Source organism: Pseudorasbora parva, chromosome 2 (genome assembly GCF_024679245.1).
Source record: "Pseudorasbora parva isolate DD20220531a chromosome 2, ASM2467924v1, whole genome shotgun sequence".
Lineage (NCBI taxonomy): Eukaryota > Metazoa > Chordata > Actinopteri > Cypriniformes > Gobionidae > Pseudorasbora > Pseudorasbora parva.
This window is the reverse complement of record NC_090173.1, coordinates 29,766,005-29,787,433: the sequence shown is the minus strand read 5'-3', so window position 1 is coordinate 29,787,433 and position 21,429 is coordinate 29,766,005. Positions and strand designations below refer to the sequence as shown.

The 21,429-nt window shown below is 36.6% G+C and overlaps 1 protein-coding gene across 1 annotated transcript in view; it reads left to right on the top strand.

The window, feature by feature from the left end:
- Positions 1 to 16,643: 16,643 nt before the first annotated feature.
- The window catches only part of gsg1l (gsg1-like), a 42,397-nt gene continuing 37,611 nt past the window's right edge, over positions 16,644 to 21,429 (top strand). Inside the window, exon 1 of the mRNA XM_067414946.1 lies at positions 16,644 to 17,203. Within this exon, the coding sequence (XP_067271047.1) occupies positions 16,909 to 17,203 (295 nt within the window). The 5' untranslated portion in view covers positions 16,644 to 16,908. The remainder of the gene's footprint in view (positions 17,204 to 21,429) is intronic.

Sequence of the window (21,429 nt, the reverse complement as noted above, 5' to 3'; positions counted from 1 at the left end):
CCAGGCACTTATAAGAGGCCACTCTCTCAATGTCCATTCCCTGGATGTTCACTGGTGAGGGAGCAGACCGGTGTCTGCGAAAATCCACCACCATCTCCTTAGTCTTCTCTGCGTTAATAAGGAGGTGGTTTAGCCGGCACCAGTCCACAAAGTCCTGCGTCAGTCCTCTATACTCTGCATCATCGTCATCGCTGATCAAGCCAACGACGGCAGAGTCGTCAGAGAACTTAAGCAGGACATAGCCATCAGTGTTATATCGGAAATTTGCAGAAAAACTGATTTAAAAATTTCAAAATATAGGGATAAAAATTTCAAAATGATTTCAAAATGATTTCAAAATAACTTTATTTGTGTTCTGAAGATGAACAAAGGTCTTACAAGATTGGAATAACTTGAGGGTGAGTAAATAATGGCAGAATGTTCTTTGTTTTGGGTGTATTATTATTATTATTTTATTACAAAGGCATAAAAAAAAATAAATAAAAAAAAAAAAAAAAAATAAATAAATAATAATAATAATAATAATAATAATAATAATAATAATAATAATAATAATAATAATAATAAAGATATGCAGGGATACATATTTTATTATAAAAACTATATTCCATAAACAAATCAAGTCGATTTCATGGTGATTTAAAAAAGGGAATTTAGGAATTTCTTTCTTCCATGGAACACAAAATGAATTTAGATCCTGCTATAGTGTTGTTTGGAACAACACAAGATGGATTAAATGACACAATATTCATTTTTAGTCTTTTTTGTATATCTAAAACCCAAACATTCGCTTTGGCTTCTACGTCCAGAATCATGAACCATGCTGTCGACTTGATCTGTACATACTCACTCTAGGGAGGGGAACCAAGCTTTAGAGGGCAAGTGCTGGTCTTTGAACTGGATCATCATGTTGACAGCTCTTACACACATTAACATCTGTTCCTCATGCAGATCTGTTCTAAGCCAAGAGGCAATGTGCAAGACTCGTGATAAGTGCTGGCCTTGTCTTTGTATTAAACATGCACAAATCTTTTTCACAAAAAAATAAAAAAATAAAAAAAATAAAAAATAAAATAGAGAGCTTAGTTCCACTTCACAGTTTCAAGAGACACAACTAGGACAAAAGTCAAATTCAAAACTTTGCATATAAATCAGCCACCCAACAGAAGTGGTTAGTTTTCTTTAGTGAAGTTTCCTTTCATGTGCTTTTTCATTTAGTTTTAATTCACATACAACATAAAACATTTTGTGGTTAAAAGTTTATAGACCCCATCACTTTATTGTTTAAAGAAATGACAGGGAATTATAACAGTTCATAAGTAAAGCACACAAAAAATACATATATCAAAAGCACATTGGTTAATGGGCACAAGCCTGGCTGTTGAGCTGAAGATTACAGAGGACGGCAGCACACTAAGTCTGTGGTAAACCCATGGGAATCAAATCTCATAAGTGTTTGACCAGAGCAGAACATGTTGCTTTAAACAGTCACTATATTGAACCGAAGGATTAGGGCTCACATGCACATTAAACGGGGGAAAAAATGTGTTACATCGAAGGAAACAAGGATAAACTACAATCCTCAGATTACAATATACAGTCTTGTTCAAAATAATAGCAGTACAATGTGACTAACCAGAATAATCAAGGTTTTTAGTATATTTGTTATTGCTACGTGGCAAACAAGTTACCAGTAGGTTCAGTAGATTGTCAGAAAACAAACAAGACCCAGCATTCATGATATGCACGCTCTTAAGGCTGTGCAATTGGGCAATTAGTTGAAAGGGGTGTGTTCAAAAAAATAGCAGTGTCTACCTTTGACTGTACAAACTCAAAACTATTTGGTACAAACATTTTTTTTTTCTGGGATTTAGCAATCCTGTGAATCACTAAACTAATATTTAGTTGTATGACCACAGTTTTTTAAAACTGCTTGACATCTGTGTGGCATGGAGTCAACCAACTTGTGGCACCTCTCAGCTGTTATTCCACTCCATGATTCTTTAACAGCATTCCACAATTCATTCACATTTCTTGGTTTTGCTTCAGAAACAGCATTTTTGATATCACCCCACAAGTTCTCAATTGGATTAAGGTCTGGAGATTGGGCTGGCCACTCCATAACATTAATTTTGTTGGTTTGGAACCAAGACTTTGCCCGTTTACTAGTGTGTTTTGGGTCATTGTCTTGTTGAAACAACCGTTTCAAGGGCATGTCCTCTTCAGCATAGGGCAACATGACCTCTTTAAGTATTTTAACATATGCAAACTGATCCATGATCCCTGGTATGCGATAAATAGGCCCAACACCATAGTAGGAGAAACATGCCCATATCATGATGCTTGCACCTCCATGCTTCACTGTCTTCACTGTGCACTGTGGCTTGAATTCAGAGTTTGGGGGTCGTCTCACAAACTGCCTGTGGCCCTTGGACCCAAAAAGAACAATTTTACTCTCATCAGTCCACAAAATGTTCCTCCATTTCTCTTTAGGCCAGTTGATGCGTTCTTTGGCAAATTGTAACCTCTTCTGCACATGCCTTTTTTTTAACAGAGGGACTTTGCGGGGGATTCTTGAAAATAGATTAGCTTCACACAGACGTCTTCTAACTGTCACAGTACTTACAGGTAACTCCAGACTGTCTTTGATCATCCTGGAGGTGATCATTGGCTGAGCCTTTGCCATTCTGGTTATTCTTCTATCCATTTTGATGGTTGTCTTCCGTTTTCTTCCACGTCTCTCTGGTTTTGCTCTCCATTTTAAGGCATTGGAGATCATTTTAGCTGAACAGCCTATCATTTTTTGCACCTCTTTATAGGTTTTCCCCTCTCTAATCAACTTTTTAATCAAAGTACGCTGTTCTTCTGAACAATGTCTTGAACGACCCATTTTCCTCAGCTTTCAAATGCATGTTCAACAAGTGTTGGCTTCATCCTTAAATAGGGGCCACCTGATTCAAACCTGTTTCTTCACAAAATTGATGACCTCAGTGATTGAATGCCACACTGCTATTTTTTTTAACACACCCCTTTCAACTAATTGCCCAATTGCACAGCCTTAAGAGCGTGCATATCATGAATGCTGGGTCTCATTTGTTTTCTGAGAATCTACTGAACCTACTGGTAACTTGTTTGCCACGTAGCAATAAAAAAATATACGAAAAACCTTGATTATTCTGGTTAGTCACATTGTACTGCTATTATTTTGAACAAGACTGTATATTACTACAACAGTATACACAACATAAAAGATTGTTTGAAACTCCTTGGGAGCACATGCAGTGGGTCGCTTTATTGCACTAAAAATATAAGCTACATCAATAAACTACAACAATTTCGTTATTGACATAGCTTACATTTCATAACAGATCACCATCTTCTAAATGTAGGCTACTACTCGTAATTTTTATTTATTTGTGTCGATATTTATTTGTGTACACTCACAATAACAACAGCAGTGGATTCTGATTATTTTGCACCCTACTCCAAACACACTCTTCATAAAAAAAATAATATATATATATATATATATATATATATATATATATATATATATATATATATATATATATATATATATATATATATATATATATATATATATATATATATATATATATATAATTTGTTTATTAAATTAAAAAAAATATCTTTTCAAAAGCATTTCTAAATTCAGTTCATATTTCCAACAAACAAAATTACAATTCCAAGCCAACAAAAAAAACTTTTTTTTTTTTGTTTTTTTTTTTTGTTTAACATAATCGACACATGCAGAAAGCAGCGAGTACAGGCTAGGATATTAGGTTGCTTTCATTTTAAGACTTATATGCGCAGATCCAATAGCGACACACGTCCTAAACTTTTTAACACATGATATAACCACCGATATGGCCGTAGGCATAATAATGTGTGTATTTCATCGCACATGGTAAAGGACTTAGTATATTGAAAAATGAATAAACCCAACTTATGGCTGTAGGGTTCTTATGCTTCCTTAGAGATCAAGAGAGTATATTAATGTATTATATTAATAAATATAACTATTTTAAATATAATTAGTCTATAATATAATATAAAATAAGTGCACACACTTTTGGGAAGCATAATAAGATTCAAGTGGCAGCTCATTAATGCAGTTTCCATTGGCCATCAATCACTCTCTTGTCAGTAATAACAGCCTTCTTAACCTGTTCTTTCTGGCACTCTGAATCTGCTCTTCAGCTGGCTTATTCCCACCACCGCAATAAAAGCTCAGCGTGATTTGTGCTCCCAACATTGTCAATACTCAGGTTGAACAAGGACCCTTAAGTTGTATAATATATTGTAAACAATGTCTTCAGTCGCAGGTTTTTAAGAGAAGTACATTAAAGATTAAATATTGATCCTTCACAGTCCTTTGGTGTGTCATATTTCCCACCGCCGCTGCTGCCGCCGGCGGCGGAACTCTTCAGGACAGCAGGTGGCTTGTAGAAGACTGAAACACACGTCCTGGCTCGACGGCCATCTATCAGTCTTTTTACAATCCCTTTCTCATTCCCCGAGTCTGGCAAAAGGGGTCTGCTCAAAAAGTCAGTGGAGGCATCTGATGGCTCATAAAGATTTTTGCTCTAAAGCCTCAGCTGGGGAGAGAAAACTATAATTGGAATTGACAAGCTGACAAGATATCATTTGTGAAAGAATAGAAGTTCTTTCTAAAAGAGAATGTTCTTTGAAGTTAGCCACACAACACAGACGTAACCTGTGGAAAGCAACACAGATGTGCTTTTATACAGTTGTGGTCAGAATTATTGGCACCCCTGGTAAATATGTTCAGATGGCTGTAAAAAATAAACCGGCATTGTTTATCCTTTTAAACTTTAATAAAAAATCATAATAAAAAAAACACAAAACAATCAAACATTTTATTGAAATACAAGAATTGAACATTATTATAAAAATTAATGCTCAAAACCTGATATTAAAATTAAATAGTTACACAATAATTTCTTGCTCTTTAACTCCATTAAAATTTTAAAGCAAATCAAGGTCATTTTGAGCCTTCCAGAAAACTAAATTCATGCCCCCATATGCCACAATCCCTGTTTCAAGCCTGGGCTGATGGTGTCAGGGTAGATTGTCGTATAAGAGTGCTACACAGGAGATGAGGGTTCAACACAGACTTTACTTCAAACATCATCCATACACAACATCATCATTAACATCAATAATAACCGACCAAGGACACAACAAAGTAGGGAGTATAAATACACAAGGTAACGGAGGACACTAGACAGGAAGATAACCTAATCAGAGACAAACGAGCACAGGTGAAGACAGAACGGAACATATTGTGACAGATGGATGGCGTCTTTACGCAATGGTCAGATAAAAGGTTATATACTATTAGAGATCTTTACATTGACAATAATGTTGCATCTTTTGCCCAGCTCCAGGCTAAGTTTAAATGCCCTACAAATCAATTTTTTCGTTTTCTGCAAATTAGACATTTTTTCAAGCATGCTTTTTCTCGCCTAGATGCGACCCCCACGCAACATGACTTTTTTGATATAATGAGCAGCCCTCCGACCTCCAAACATTGGATTTTTTTCGGGTTGTTAATCTCTTTGCAGTGGCCACCCCCTTTCTCCATATTAAAGAGGCGTGGATCAAGGACACAGCGAAGCTATATCTGACGAGCTATGGGCGATAGAGTTAAACAGGATAAAAGCATGCTCCATTAATGCTCGACTACAGCTCATCCAGTTTAAAGTAGTTCATAGGCTGCACTATTCTAAGACTAGACTGAATACATTTTTCCTGCTGTCTCCCCCATATGTTATAAATGTAAATCAGCTAATGGAACTCTTGGGCATCTTTTCTGGTCCTGTCCTAAGCTCACAAGTTTTTGGGTTGACATGTTTAGTTTGTACAGTGCTGTCTATAAGAAACAACCGGCTAAACTGTTTTTTAGCAATACTGGGCTGCTCCAAATGTGCTTTGGCTCTTCCATCCACTTTACAACAAGCCCTCATGTTTGGTATGACCATTGCAAAACGGGTTATCCTAAAGGAATGGAAGTCAGCTTCCACAATCTGGGACCTAAATGCAATGTACATGGTTTGTGTTTTTGTTTCTGCTTGTTCTATTTTATTTTTATTTTTTTATTTTTTTTTGCATTTTTGGGTAAATTATCCATATTGAGACTTTGTCATTCCCCTCCAGCTCAGGGCTTCTTCCCTCTCTGTGCAAGTGAACTCTCTGGGAAATCTGTTAAGGCAATTGACATGAATAATTATACCTTTTCCTTCTATATAATGTGTGAGTGCTGGCTGTATCTGTTATTTATTTATTTATTTATTTATTTATTTATTTATTTATTTATTTATTTATTTATTTATTTATTTATTTATTTGTTTGTTTGTTTGTTTATTTATTTATTTATTTATTTATTTATTTATTTATTTTTCCTGTTTGTTTTGTTCTTTCTATGCCTTAATTGTCTGATTCACTGCCTTTTTAGTTTGTACTGTGCACTTGTGTATATAAAACGTGCCTAAATAAAATGTACAATTTAAAAAAAAAATTATAATAATCATAATAATCTTTTACTCCAAAACATGTTGGCCACAATTATTGGCACCTCTAAAATGTTTTATCAGTAAAATATCTCTGAAATATAGTATATTCACATTAATATTCACATATTTTAGCACACCAGGGTGACTAGGAATATGAAATTGTCTAGCTAGGAGGTATACATATGAGGAAATACAAAGGACAGATTTCCCTGTATCATTTATCGCAATGAGTAAAACCAAATAATATATTTCTGATGTGCAGCAAAATATTGGTGAGCTTCACAAAATAGAAAGTGGCTGTAGGAAAAATAGCTAAAGCATTGAAAATCACCATTTCCACCATCAGGGCAATAATTAAGATACGAATCTGCCTTAATGCAAGGCAAGAATGAGAGTTTGAGTGGACAAAGACTCTCCAATGGCCATAGATGGAGAATCTCAGAGATTAGTTAAGTCTTGGGGTCAGAAAGCCTAAAAATAAAATTAAGAACTATCAAAAACAACCCCTAAATCCCCACATATCTTTTAGGAGCATTTACAAAGAATCTTCCCCACTCATCCAAAAACAAACTCCAGCATATTCCACTGTCAGACACGACTGGAACTTGAAAATTAAAAACAATAATAACTTTTTGACAGCAAACCCACCAGATGGGTTTGGTGCAGATAGGGATAAAAAGTACCCCATATCTACGTTTTTTTTTTTTTTTTTAAACCCACTGGATCTTTAATGTTGTGGGCCTATGTTATTATTTTTTTTGCTGGAAGTCCTGGACATGTCCAGATACATGGTATCATGGATTCTAGCAAATGCCGACAGATACAAAATCTAAACCTTACGGCTTCAAAATCAACACAAAATGTGTCACTGAGCACAAAATGAAGCCTCTGCCATGGCCGTCCCAGTTTCCTGACATGAACCTTGTAGAAAACTAGTGGAGTAAACTGAAGAGGAGAAGCAACCAACCTGGATCTGGGAATCTGAAGGTTCTGGAGAGATTCTGTCTGAAGGAAACGCCTCTGATCTCTGATCTCTGATCAGGTGCTCTCCAAATTCATCAGGCATTACAGGAGAAGACTCAGAGCGGTTATCTTGGCAAAATTAGGTTGCAAAAAGGATTTAATAAAAGGGTGCCAATAATTATGGCTAACATGTTTTGGAGAAAAGGATTTATTTCATTATGTGATTTACCTCTCACTTTCAATTCCTTTACTTCAATGAAAGGTTAGATATATATATATTTTTTTTAATAAAATGAAAGACCAAAAGGATAAACAATGCAGATTTATTTTTACTCCTTTCTTTGATCATATTTACCAGTGGTGCCAATAATTCTGACCACAACTTTTATAGCCAAACACAGAAACAACGAGAAGTCAAACATTCTCTAACACAACCTGACAAAAGAATAAATAAAATATAGTAAAGTATAGCCGGCACAAGTGGGATTCAAGTGAGAGAGATTTCCAATAGGTCTACATTATTCCAGGCTGGGATTTAGGTTGATATCCTTGACACATTCATTACAAAGTAAAATTTGAAAGCAATTGGCTAGAGAAGTATATTTTATCAGACTCACCTGGTAAGGTTGCGCTAATAAATAAGTTAATTTATCGAATGAAGCTTACCGAGGAGCTTCCTGATTTCTCAAAAGAATCGGGTACCAAAATATTACATATTTAATGTTGTGGCTTTTGTTTTATTAATGAAAGCAACCACGTTCCAATTGAAAAATTCAATAGAAAGTTACATGATATAACCACCCCAGATTAATCAGCATACATGCCAGTGAAAGAAAAAAATATATGCCTGTTCTTGGCTAAAATAAAATCATGAAGTGAAGTGTGCGCATCCATCAGAGAGGTATATTGTAATAGCCTTGTTTCGCTCGCCATAGAGAGGCTTTAGATTTACGCCACCTTTCCACTCTCGGGCCTCAGCGCTGATGGATGCCACCGAGCTTGTTTGGTTTGCTCCCTCTCTTCCTAAATCAGAAATGAACACGGCCCAACAGAAGATCACTCTTGCTATGCGCTGTACCATCTGTGAAATAAGAGGTTCAAAAAATGACCGGGGCAAGGGCATCTGAGGAGTGAGGGAGGCGCTGTGGAAATGAGACAGCGCAAAAGCCTCCAGAGGAACTTTTGTATGGCGAAACTTCCAAAGATTTTAATTAAAGGGAAGATGAAGAACAGCATGCGCACCTGAAACATCACAAGGGATGACATTTATGCACATTCATCTGTGAATCCAATAAGACTCCCATATGTAGTGTTTAATAAGCTGAGTCATCACGCTCATAACAGTTGACATTCACAGATGCTTTAAAAAAGAAATATGAGGGGTAAACAATGTTTGTTTACAGTCATCTCTGAGACTATACAGATTTTTCACCCATCTGTGGTGGTAGGTTCTTAGATACTATTATAGTCAGATCTCTTTATGGATGATATTCAGATCGAGAATTTTTCTTTTTTTTCCTGCCACTCGGTCATAGTTCTTAAGCAAAGACTTAATGGATGTTTATGCAACTGGCCCCAGGAATTAATTTGAGCTGCTTACTTTAGGCATCCGTAAAGGTGTAAAGATGACACATAAACATCTGTTAACACTTTTTTTTCTCTGCCCCGACAGAGGTTATGAGATAAGACAGGACAACAGCTGTTTCCATGGCAGTTTAAAAACATCCACTGTTCAGGCGCTAACCAGATCTCACATTAGACCAATATGAAGTCCAGTCATGGTTAAAACAAGTCAAATCAAAATTGCATTGATCTTTTGTGGTGAATTCGATACATTATATCAGAACACACTGCAACTTTCAAGACTCAAAACTACCTTTCGTGTTCATAAGAAGAATTTATTGAAACTAAGCTGCAATAATGACAACTCTGCTGCACCAGATTACATCGAAACATGAATGCAGGATAGACTATTTATTCCTAAACACCAGAAAAGTTATCAATAAGAGTTTTAACAGAGTTTAACAATATTTCAGAGCTTTTCACGGCTTTGCATAGACACTATAAGTATAAGAAAGCTAAAAACTACACAACAGTTTTAAAGTTAAGCAATATAAGCACACGAGCAGTAAGAGTGCCATTGTTCTTCATGATTTTGCTTTAACAGCATACATTTGCCAATTTACTTTTATCTGACTCCATTTTATCATGACCTCAAATTTAGGTTAGAATATTGATTGGGTTATTTGGTCATAACTTCACATTTGATTATTCTGTTTAACTTTTCATTCGGATTCTAATAACACTTTGAGTATCGCACTGGCCGGGTATACGATCTCTTAATCACACCACATGGACCGGACCAAGCGTGCATCAATGAGCCTTGGCCGCCCATGACCCTTGTCGCCCCACTGTTCCTTCCTTGGACCACTTTTGATACTGACCACTGTAGACCAGAAACACCCCACAAGAGCTGCAGTTTTGGAGATGTTCTCATCTCGTCTAGCCATCACAATTTGGCCCTTTCCGAACTCGCTCAAATCCTTATACCTGCCCATTTTTCCTGCCTCTAACACATCAACTTTGAATGCAAAAATCAGTGTTTTGAATGAATCGGTTGAATATTTTATATGGATAGCAAACCCACAGCCAAAAATAAAGTGTTTATAGACTTTATTTCAGGAAGAGTATGAAAAATGTTCAAGAAAAAACAAAATATGACTGTTATTGGAAAAAAAGGCGGGCTTATGGGAAAAACGAGTTATAAACTATGTATTATATTATAAATGTATCAAAGAACTCGGCTGTTGTCATTACAACCATGTGATGTACCAATAGAGAAATCAATAGAGACTCTAGAGTGAGCTTAACAGTTTGAGTTCAAGAGTCGTTAATACATTAATGGTCAGGAACGAGGAGATGAGAGGAGGAAACGATCATGCTGTTAGGTTAATCACGGCAATTCTTGGAACTACCTGGGGAGAGAGTCTGCATTTCTATGAACAGAATATTAATTCGTTTTTCCCAGCTTATTAATAAACGGAATACATATGAAGAATACATAATGTAGCGCAATTAAGATTTAAACTGAGTTAAACAGGTCAGACTGTCTTTGCTTGCTAAACTTCTGATTTTTTGTTGTTGTTGTTGGCGGAAATCATAACATATCCCAAAAAGCTTGCAAAAACATGATTTTAGGCTGCATAGAGACCAATCTGGTCAGATCTTTATTGTAACTGGAATGTCCAGGCTTCTACGCACAGCCCTGGTTATCATCTTTTTGTCCAAATCCATCACATTCCAATTTGCATAAATATCATTAACCTCTCAAAATAATGGACTTCCCCGGTTTATGCCATACAAATTTGATGGAAATGGTATTTTGAAAATGACCCCTGACTGTGGAATGGATTCCTAGATTACTTTGCAGCAAACAGCATCTCATTGCCGTTGTGCACAAATGGAGGCGCAATGGAAAGGACTGGCGGTGACAAGGTCTTACATAATATTGCAGTCCAGACAGTATAGTTTGTGGCAATATTAACTCAAACCTCAGAACTAAAAAGGGAGGGGTTTGAATGAATACACAGAACAAAACACAATCTGTTATTATTAAGCCGGCAGCACCACAATGGTTCAGAAGAGAGGTCAAATCTGGTTGGCAAGCTCCATGGTTAGAATAGTGGATGTCAATGTCACATTGTATCAAGTGTTCGATGAGCACGCAGAGCATCCCTTGCTGCCGCAGATCTTGTTTGTCGAGTGTGTTTCAGTGGGATCTGAAGGCATGACTGAGCAAAATTTAATTTGAAAGGACAGCCGGAGAAGTAAAGCTATACCACCTGCCTGTTTGTCAGCGTGTTAAGCTCAATTTGCTATGGCTTATCAAGAAGGGCTGTTTCCCATCTCATCTCACCTCAGCACAGGGATAAATATGGTAAAGTTATTTTGTGTTCAGATATTTCAAGACAGACACACATCCTTTATTGTTGTATTACAATGATTAAGGGACACTTGAGTCAGGTGTAATATGACAGAAATATGGATTTTATGCCTTCTGCTAAATGTGTGTGGGTTTCATCACCAGGAATGGTATTTCCTGGTGATGAAAGTTATTTCACAAATGTCAAGTTGACTGCAGAACACAACAGGACCACGCTTCGTAACCTCCTGCCATGAAGAAAACATTAGATGACAGCTGGACCACACTCTCGTAATGGAGATGGTGACCATATCAGGGGGGTATTCCAGAAAGCAGGTTATGTGACATACCCGGGTATTTTTAAGAGTAAGTTAGCGGATAACCTTAACACTCGGTTCCAAAAACGAAGGTAACTTTCAGGGTATGCAGTTATGCAAGTTACCATGACAGCTCACTCTCCGGAGCAGGTTATGTTCCAGGCTTAGTTTGCTTAAGAGGTATTTAGATGTGTTTTATACAATTAATATAGTTATTAATATAACCACATTTGTTTCAGTTATATAATATGCATTATTATATATTCTAAAGAATTATAATACAAAAATGCTCTCTCAAAATCATTTATTTACAAAAAATAAGTTTAAATGCAATTCAAATATATTTATTTTATTGTCATCTCACACATGGATCTGCATTCAATAAATTAGCATCAAACAAACAACACTGAAAAAAACGTGTGTTGGATTTACATAATTTAATCATGTACGTCGATTAAATTATGTACGTCGATGATTTTTTTTTTTTTCACATAACTTCAACATCATGGAATAAAGTTATTCTTAAATAACCCAAATGAGTAGTCTCAAAAAGATTTTAATATGGCTTCCTAACAAAAGTGGTATTTGGGGGGGCTTGAGACCCTGCCTTTTAAATCAGATCACAAGCTTATTTTGTTTTTTGTTATTTTTGTGGTCACTTGACTGATTTATAAGACTGTGACTAGCTTTCAATTCTGTTAGTCAGTAATAGCACATAATAAGCATGTCAAGAGCTATGAAATGCTTTTTAATGGCTTGAGCTGTCTCAGTCTACAGCCTAAGCAATCACTCCGCTCTTCTTCACTATGGTAACCCAGTATAATTTTTTAAATGGTTCTAATTATTCCAACATAGTTAACATTAAACACCATTAAACAATAAAGTCTAATTTTGCCCCCAAAAAACACATAAAATAACACTTAAAGGAGCAATATGTAAGAAATGTATTTCAATTAATCATAAAATGGCCCTTATATGTCACTAGACATTAAGAAACTACAGTGGGGACTACAATTTTAAGCAAAAATCACGTTTGAGTACTTAATTGGTTACATTCACCCCAAATAATGTAATCTAGTAGATTGCACATTTTAGAGAATTACATTAATTGAAAGCAAAGAAATCACGTTTAGAAGAGAAACACAATTTTGTTGCGTAGATCGCAAATAATAAGATTAAGTAAATTGGACAATGTGTTTTCCTTTTTTTCAGTGAATATAATCCCGATTCTCAGTGAATAAAGATTACTTATTAAACAAAGACATTGGAAAAAAATATTGCATAACCACCAAATAGATGGCAATGTGCACTATGTAACTTGCCATTAAACAAAAGAAGAAGAGGAAGTAAAATGGCGCACTTCTCATGCTTTGTCATTGATTTAATTGTTGCTCTGTTGAGAATGTCTTGGGTGTTAACCGGGAACATACTGAACTTACTCCAGGACTCGTTTTTAGAACCAGCATAGCTCGACGAGTAAGCAAGGTTTGGGTTAATCAACAGAGAGTTATGTGACGGTAAGTTAACCTTGCTTTCTGGAATAAAACCCATAAACACTAACCCCACTGAACACAAATCACACACACACACACACACACACACACACACACACACACACACACACACACACACACACACACACACACACACACACACACACACACACACACACACACACACACACACACACACACACACGTCTGGTTCACATCTCTGTAGGGACTCTACATATAGGCGTAATGGTTTTTATACCGTACAAACTGTCCATTCTATCCCCCTACACTGCCCCTACCCATCACAGGAAACGTTCTGCAATTTTACTTTCTCAAAAAAAAAAAAACTCCAAAAAAAATCCTGTATGATTTATAAGCCTTTTGAAAAGTGGGGACTGCTGACTTGTCCCCACAATATAGGTAAGCTTAGGTTTTACTATCCTTATGGGGACATTTAGTCCCCACAATGTAATATAAACAAGGACACACACACACACACACACACACACACACACACACTTTAAAAAAAGCCTATTTTTATAACTGACATGACATCTCTGTCTATAAATGCAGTTATGACAGGTTTATTTGAAAATATGAAATTTGATTCCTGTTGTATAGATTCAAAATAATGCTAAGACATAAAGTTTACAGTTTGACAAGCCTGATTCCTGTGAGATATTTTACCCTTTAGCAGTATACGTGGTCTGTCTGAAACAGAAGTCTGTGTTTAAAATCAATACAAGTTGATTTTGTCTCTATACACAATTATCCTGTAAAGAATTCATAGATTCAAAGCTCTTATATAATGGATATATAAAATGGCCATTAAAGGGAAAATGATCCCATGATTTACTCACCCTCAAGCTATATGACTTTCTTCTTTCAGCACAATACAATCGAAAAAATATCATTGCACTTCCAAGTTTTATAATATGAGTGAATGGCGGTCCTCATTTTGAAGTCCAAAAAGTGCATCAAACCATAATAAACAATTATTATTATGGCTCTAGGGTGTAAATAAAGAACTTTTTTTTTAAACTTTATAAACTAAAATAACTAGCTTCCGACAGACACAGGCCACAGGCATGGGTTTACAGAGAAAATGCAACCCGGAAGCGCAGAAGATAGAGCAAAACAAGGCACAACACAGCACCGGTCACTAATTAGAAGTTTTAAAGCTATATGTCAGAGGATTTCAATATAAGAAGGAGCTTGAGTTTGTTGCCCACCCCTATATGTGTGAACTGTGAGAGGCGTCAAAGCTTACGCTACTCCTACATCACGTTAGGGGTTATACTTTTGCCACAAGTCGACTTCCAAAAGCTATCTATTTTAGTGTATAAAGTAGGGATATTTTTCTTACACAAAAACCTCACTTTGCTTTAGAAGGTTTTTATTACCCCCTGGAGTTGTATGGAGCACTTTTATGATGGATGGATCCACTACTTTGGACTTCAAAATCAGGACCACCATTTACTTCCATTATAAAGCTTGGAAGAGCCAGGATATTTTTATTATAACTCTAAGTTTGTCTGAAATAAGATAATAATATTTCTGTCAGGACCACTATCGTCAAAGATGATTGATTGACTATTAGCATATACCGGTAGTTTGGATTTGCAGTATAGTTCTGTTCGGGGCAAGAACTCCCTGTGCATCCCTGCAGCCTAGTATGGGTGACAGCACAGAAAGCAGCGAAAGCATTAACATGACAGCTTACAATATTATCTGATATAATAAAAAATACACAAGACAAACTAAAATATTTTGTCAATAAGATACAATTATACATTTTTTCATATAAAATAATGACTTTTAATAATTATATATTTTTTTAGTTATTTACAAATCACCTAATTCACTTTGCACATGCTCAGTTTAGTCCTTTTTCCACATGTGATAAAGTAGAGCTCGGTGGCAGACATAGAAGATGTTAGAGTAAAAAAACTATTTTGATGTAAGAAAGTTACTTTTTTAACTTTTTTTTTTCTTACAGGAATTTCCATTTTGTAGTTAAACACATCTAATTTAAATTATGTGTATTGTGTGTATGTGTAGATATTTGTCATCCAAGTTGTTATGCTAATGTTTTAGCTGCTGTAAGTTGGGCTAGTTCATGGCTACATGACCAAACGTACTGTTTTCTCAGGACATGTCCTGTTTTCAAGTTCTGTCCTGGTGAGACTGAGAGTGGCACACACATCAGTTGTATTGAAAAGTTAGTTTTGAATAAAAAGCTTCCTATATATATATAATTTTTTTTTTTTTTTTTTACTTTATTTTTTTTGGCATAATCCTTATATGTTACATTTAACCCCCGTGGATATCATAATGTTACATCTTATCCCAGGCTATGTTACAACTAACCCAGACTGGGGTGAATTGTAACATTTTACTGTTACAGTCAATTATCTGTAACAGTGTAACATACTAACAAGTAACAATTATCTGTAACATACTATTATCTTTGTGGTGCAAAGATAATGGTTATCTAATTTTAGCAGACACTTGTAACTAGTTTGAATCACATTTTGAACACATTGGCTTAAAAGTGCTCCAAGATATAGGCAGAAAGGTCAAAAATGTTACAACCATCCCAGTCTCCCCTAACAGCGTTAGGTTGTGCCCCGTGCTCCCCTACAGATCGGAGGATCATTTTCATTTTAGGGAGAACTATCCCTTTAAGTCTGGATAGAAAAGGCAACTATGGCTCACAAATATTGAATGATTTATGCGGCTAGAGTCGATGACAAATATACAAGATGATAAAAAGGACAGATTTCAAAATCTTCCTATTTTTATTTTGTTGCTAATCGTTATGTATTGAAATATCAGTGTGTGTGTGTGTGTGTGTGTGTGTGTGTGTGTGTGTGTGTGTGTGTGTGTGTGTGTGTGTGTGTGTGTGTGTGTGTGTGTGGAACTAGCCTATGTACACACATAATATAAAGGACATTTGTAGGCTATACGTTCAGTGTAGTGAATTTGCGTTTGCCTGGAGGAGACATAGCGATTTCAGTTTCGGACTGGAAAACGACAACTGTCATCGTCACTTTATTAGATCTTCACATTACATATAGCCTAATCACAAATTACAGACTTTAAAAAGTCTATAACATATAGCCTAGTTAAAGCTAACTGTGAGCTGGACTGTGCCGTGTAATTACTTACCCCCACAAATTATTTTACAGTTCGCACACGTCGTCATTGACCCGTAATTAGTTTTACAAAACATGTTGATGATCCCTTTAGTCACCAAAAGAAAAAGAAAACAGTTAGGGCAGAGGGTGACACGGGGACGCGTAGTAACCTACGCGCAGAGAGAGAGAGAGAGAGAGAGAGAGAGAGAGAGAGAGAGAGAGAGAGAGAGAGAGAGAGAGAGAGAGAGAGAGAGAGAGAGAACAGTTGGCAGCGTAAGTGCCTCTCTCAAAGATCTTCCTTACTTGAATCACGTCTGTCTCCATGCGAATGGATCCACCTGCGCGCATCAGAGGAGTGACGCTCGTTTTATATGCGTGAAGATCGAACCTGTCACTGTCATTTCGGCCCGGTGAGCAGATGTGAGGTGAGCGCAACCGCTGCGCTTTCCTCACACACATTAAGATTTTTCAGCCCGGTTTGAATGCGCTCATACAAGTGTGTGAGCCACTTCTTATATGACTATGAAGACTACTCGAAAATGCCGCGCTCTGCTGTCTGTGGGGTTAAATCTTCTGGCACTCTTATTCTCAACGACGGCGTTCATCACGACCTACTGGTGCGAAGGTACTCAGAGGGTCCCCAAACCCAACTGCAGTAAGGAAAGACGGCACAATTGTATTGACTATGGAGTGAACGAGACAGACCCGAGTAAAGTTCACTATAGCTGGGAAACGGGCGACGACCGCTTTCTCTTTAGGCATTTTCACACGGGGATCTGGTATTCGTGTGAGGAGAATATCCACGGAGGAGGTGAGAGTTGGTTTCATCATTCCTAAATTGGATGTGTAAATGAATGTCAAGTACAAAGAGTGCTGATTTACGTGATACCTCACAACCATTGTTGTAACATATTTTTATAATTTGTAAAACGTTTATGAAACGTTTTAATTGATTAAATAAGTGTATTTTTGTCACTAAAATATGACCCATACATTTAGACCACGGTTTCACAGGCTTAAAACTAGTCCCAGACTAAAATGCAGGTCTGAGCAGTCAAATTGCACTGACACATCTTAAAATAGCTTTTGTCTCAAGGTGCACACCAGTAATATTTTTCTAAGGCCCGTTTAAAAAAATAAATTTAACTAAGACCTAATCCTGGCTTAATCTTAACCCTGTTTGTGAAACCAGGTCTTAGTGTCACCAAGTTCAGTAGAATATACAAAAAGAGTTAGACCCCTTAATATAGCTAGTGTTTTAAACATGTGGTTTAAAAAAAGTGCATTATATTATGTTAACCAATAGAACCTCATGATTTAGACAATATCTGTTATTTAACATCCATTAATAGGATTACAAATCAAACTATACTCTATGATGAAAATATGTAAGAGCTTTTGCACTTTGGGGAAACTTCAACAGGCCGTGTGTTAAGCAGTGTGAATGTGTTGCGCAATGGATTGGCAGGGAATGATTGTGCGCCAGCAGCTTTGGAAACATCTGTCAGGATTTACTTAACTCTCGATGAGTTTTGAGGAACTTGGTAAAGGCGCCGTTAGATAACTACATTCAAATTCTATGGTAGAACATCAGGAGTTATTGGTTAGTGGACATTCACCAAGATTAAAGGATGTCCAGCAAAAGGAATAAAACATGAAATGTTACTGTCTTTTGCTTTCACATTTAATTAAACTGACTTAAAATTTAACTGACTATTAAATCATAATTATATTTAATATTTATGTCAGGCATGAGATAACATCAGGGTTTCAATACTCAAACTACAACGTAAAAAAAAGCTGTGGAAATCTGTACCTTACTTGCACAATACAATATGTATTGGTTAAATAAACACCATCAATAATGGTAGAAAAAGCTTTTTGCTTCATATAAGGTGACGCTCAAAAGCTAAATCCATGGCTGGGGCTGTCAGGTTCAAATACGTGATCACTGGTCTCACAGACACACTGACATAATGTCTTCAAAACACAGAGATAAACAAAAGAGTTCAGAATTGTATTCAATTTAATCCAACAGACATTGTCAGGGGAGTGAGTTCAGTGTGTGTTGGGCTGAAGAGGATTAAGTTATGTGACTCAATGAGGTTTTTTCCCCCTATTTTTATTTTTGTCAGAGTTGTTGTTGACGCCTTTTTCTATCTAGTGATCAACGGTATTTGTGATTAATCTGACCGTGTCATACAGGCTTTGTGCTCAAACCTCATCACACAGCCACACAAACAGCTCAGGTCAATCTCTGCATGATGATTTATCGTCGTCATTAACATAATAATCCATCATACGTACCTATTATAGGTATACCTAACATCTGTGTGCATGCATTATCTTACACTATTTCATCAGTGCTGAAGCACAAGAAAACAAGAAATTAAACAAGGCTAGATGCACCGGTCAGTGTCAGTCAGTTTTAATAGTTTTCTTAAATTTGTAGTGATGTTTTGAATCCCTTGCATAAAAGAAGCAGTTTAACTGCATAAACTGAAGAGCCATCAATAACTGTAAAGCTTTATGTGTGACCAAGTGACCATTCTGACCAATGCCCCCATTTAACACTGAAACGTTCAAGAATTGACTCATAGTTCAGGCGGAGGAGTGGCGAAGCCACATAGAGGGCATGAAAATGTAGAGTGCTAATTAATAAATCATGCTTAAAGATCTATTCTCTTTGCCTATTACCTGATCAGTGCAGTACCATATAATAATGCTAATGGCCCTCAAATCATTCACTCTCATTACTGATGCAATTACCCTCAACCAACCTCAGATAGCAGATTAAACACATTAGGAGCTGATCAAAAGCCAGGGATCTTTAATCATATGGAATATTGGAAGAACAGTATTGGACTGAATGAATGTGATTACAGCTTTTAAATCCATAATGAGTGAGTCAGCCCATGTCATTCTGATTCCCCAGGCATTGGGAAAAGAATTGCATACTCAATATTTATGTGATATATAACTGCCACACATTGTGCCTGAGATTATCTGTTAAACGCATATAGTTTCAGTAGATTTCTTGAATTATGAATCTTTGAAATAAAATTGATGCTATTTCAAACACTTTACTTTTTTAAGATTTAAAACGGCTCTATTGAAACACATATGTGACCAGTAGGCCTATACAAATAAGTCTGTATCCAAAAATTGGCCTAGAATGTATCATAGTAGAAGTAGACATTTCTTGTCATTGATATAAATGAAATGATTACCGCAAGTGCCTCACCTAACTGGTGAAATAAAACCCACTAGAAATTCAATTACTCACGTTTTTGCATCATCGGCCATTTTTGGAATCGGTTAATGCATTTCTCCTGGTGCAGTAAGATTCTGTTATTGAAATTGAGGAGAGGTTACCATGGGCCACTTATCTGCCTGGCAGAAGGATTAAATTCCCTCCATGGACCTTGTTTACTGAGAGAAAAAGCTCAGGGGAGATGTAATGAGAAAAGAAGTGCGCATAAAAGGTGCAGAATATGAAACCCAGATTATGACACCCTGTCATGTTTGATGGCAAACTAATGTGTGATCAGTCACATTCGGAACTACTTCTGGCCACGTACAGTACAAATTGCTGCTGAATTAGGTTGTCAGTTTACCTTTTAGGGCTTAATCCTGTTCTGTACACACAGCTAATTTACAGGATTGACATCTGGATTCTACAAAGGCAGGTACTGACAACCGCATTTACAAATGCAGTGTGTATGGAACAAATTTTTACATCAAGTTGATAAATGGTTAGTTCACCCAAAAATGAAAATTCTGTCATTATTTACTCACCCTCATGTTGTTTCAAACCCGTAAGACATTTGTTCATCTTGTGAACACAAATTAAGATATTTTTGGTGAAATCCGAGAGCTCTCTGACCCCTCCATATAGACAGCTTTTTAATCGACATGGTCAACCTTAATTTAATGTGTAATTTACTTTTTGTGTGCAAAATCAAACAAAAATAACTTTTTTTTGTGCCAGTCTCCTGCGCTGTTTACGCTGCAGCTCCCGCACGTGTCATGGTGCTCACATGAACAGAATGTTGTACGATTTTACAACGGAAACTACGTAGAAGACTGGCACAGGCAAGAATTAAATTGTTTAAGTCGTTATTTTTGTTTGCTTTTGCGCATATTGTGAACTGAGATTTTTGAAGGTAAAACTTTAAAAGGCCTGTGTGGTCTGTAATGTAGATGGCACAGTACATAGTTTTGTTGAGTCTAACAAGCCTGGAATTATGCATGTTGTGTCTGTAGACTTGAGCATTGGCCACTGCCAATATATTTATTGTAGGCCCATTATTTAAACAGGCATAGAGAAATCTGTGCCACATGCAAATAATCAGAGCCAAAACTATGACAATCACAATATTTCCATGCATTTTTGTTTTTTTATACTGTTGTCTGAGGTCAACTAATGACACTTGTGTGGTTTTTACATTCAAAAACATCATAACTAATAAGTAATAGGCTATTTTCTCCACTGGTTTTGAGGCTCTCTTCTGAACGCTGGGCTTTAATGGGCGTGCCGCATTGGATACTCGGAATTAAACGCCCACGGCTAGGAATGGATAAGGTTTGCATATTTAATGAGCTTCAGCTTCGATGTCAGTTCAGTTCACATGAGGGAGCGATTGATTTGAAAGCGGCAGCCATGAATGATTCTCTCGACCACAGGTCTCGCAAACATCTTTATTTAACAAACACAATTATTTATTTCTCATCCAACACCCACACTTGATTGAAAATATTATTTCTGTATTACATGGCCCACACAATCTGTGGATATAAGCGAGAACAGACACACACACATTGGATATCGTCACGTTTACTATGTGACGATATCCAAGTTACACACAGACATTGAAGCAGTTTTACTCACTGCCTGCTACCTGCTTCGAAGCACGACCGTGAACCTTAATCGTTGGGACTGCTCCATCAAAAACACACTTGTTTGGTGACATTGTTGATTAAGTCCTGTGACAGCAGTAAGTGCAGCTTTTATGGGCGTGCATTTGCTCTCTTGGT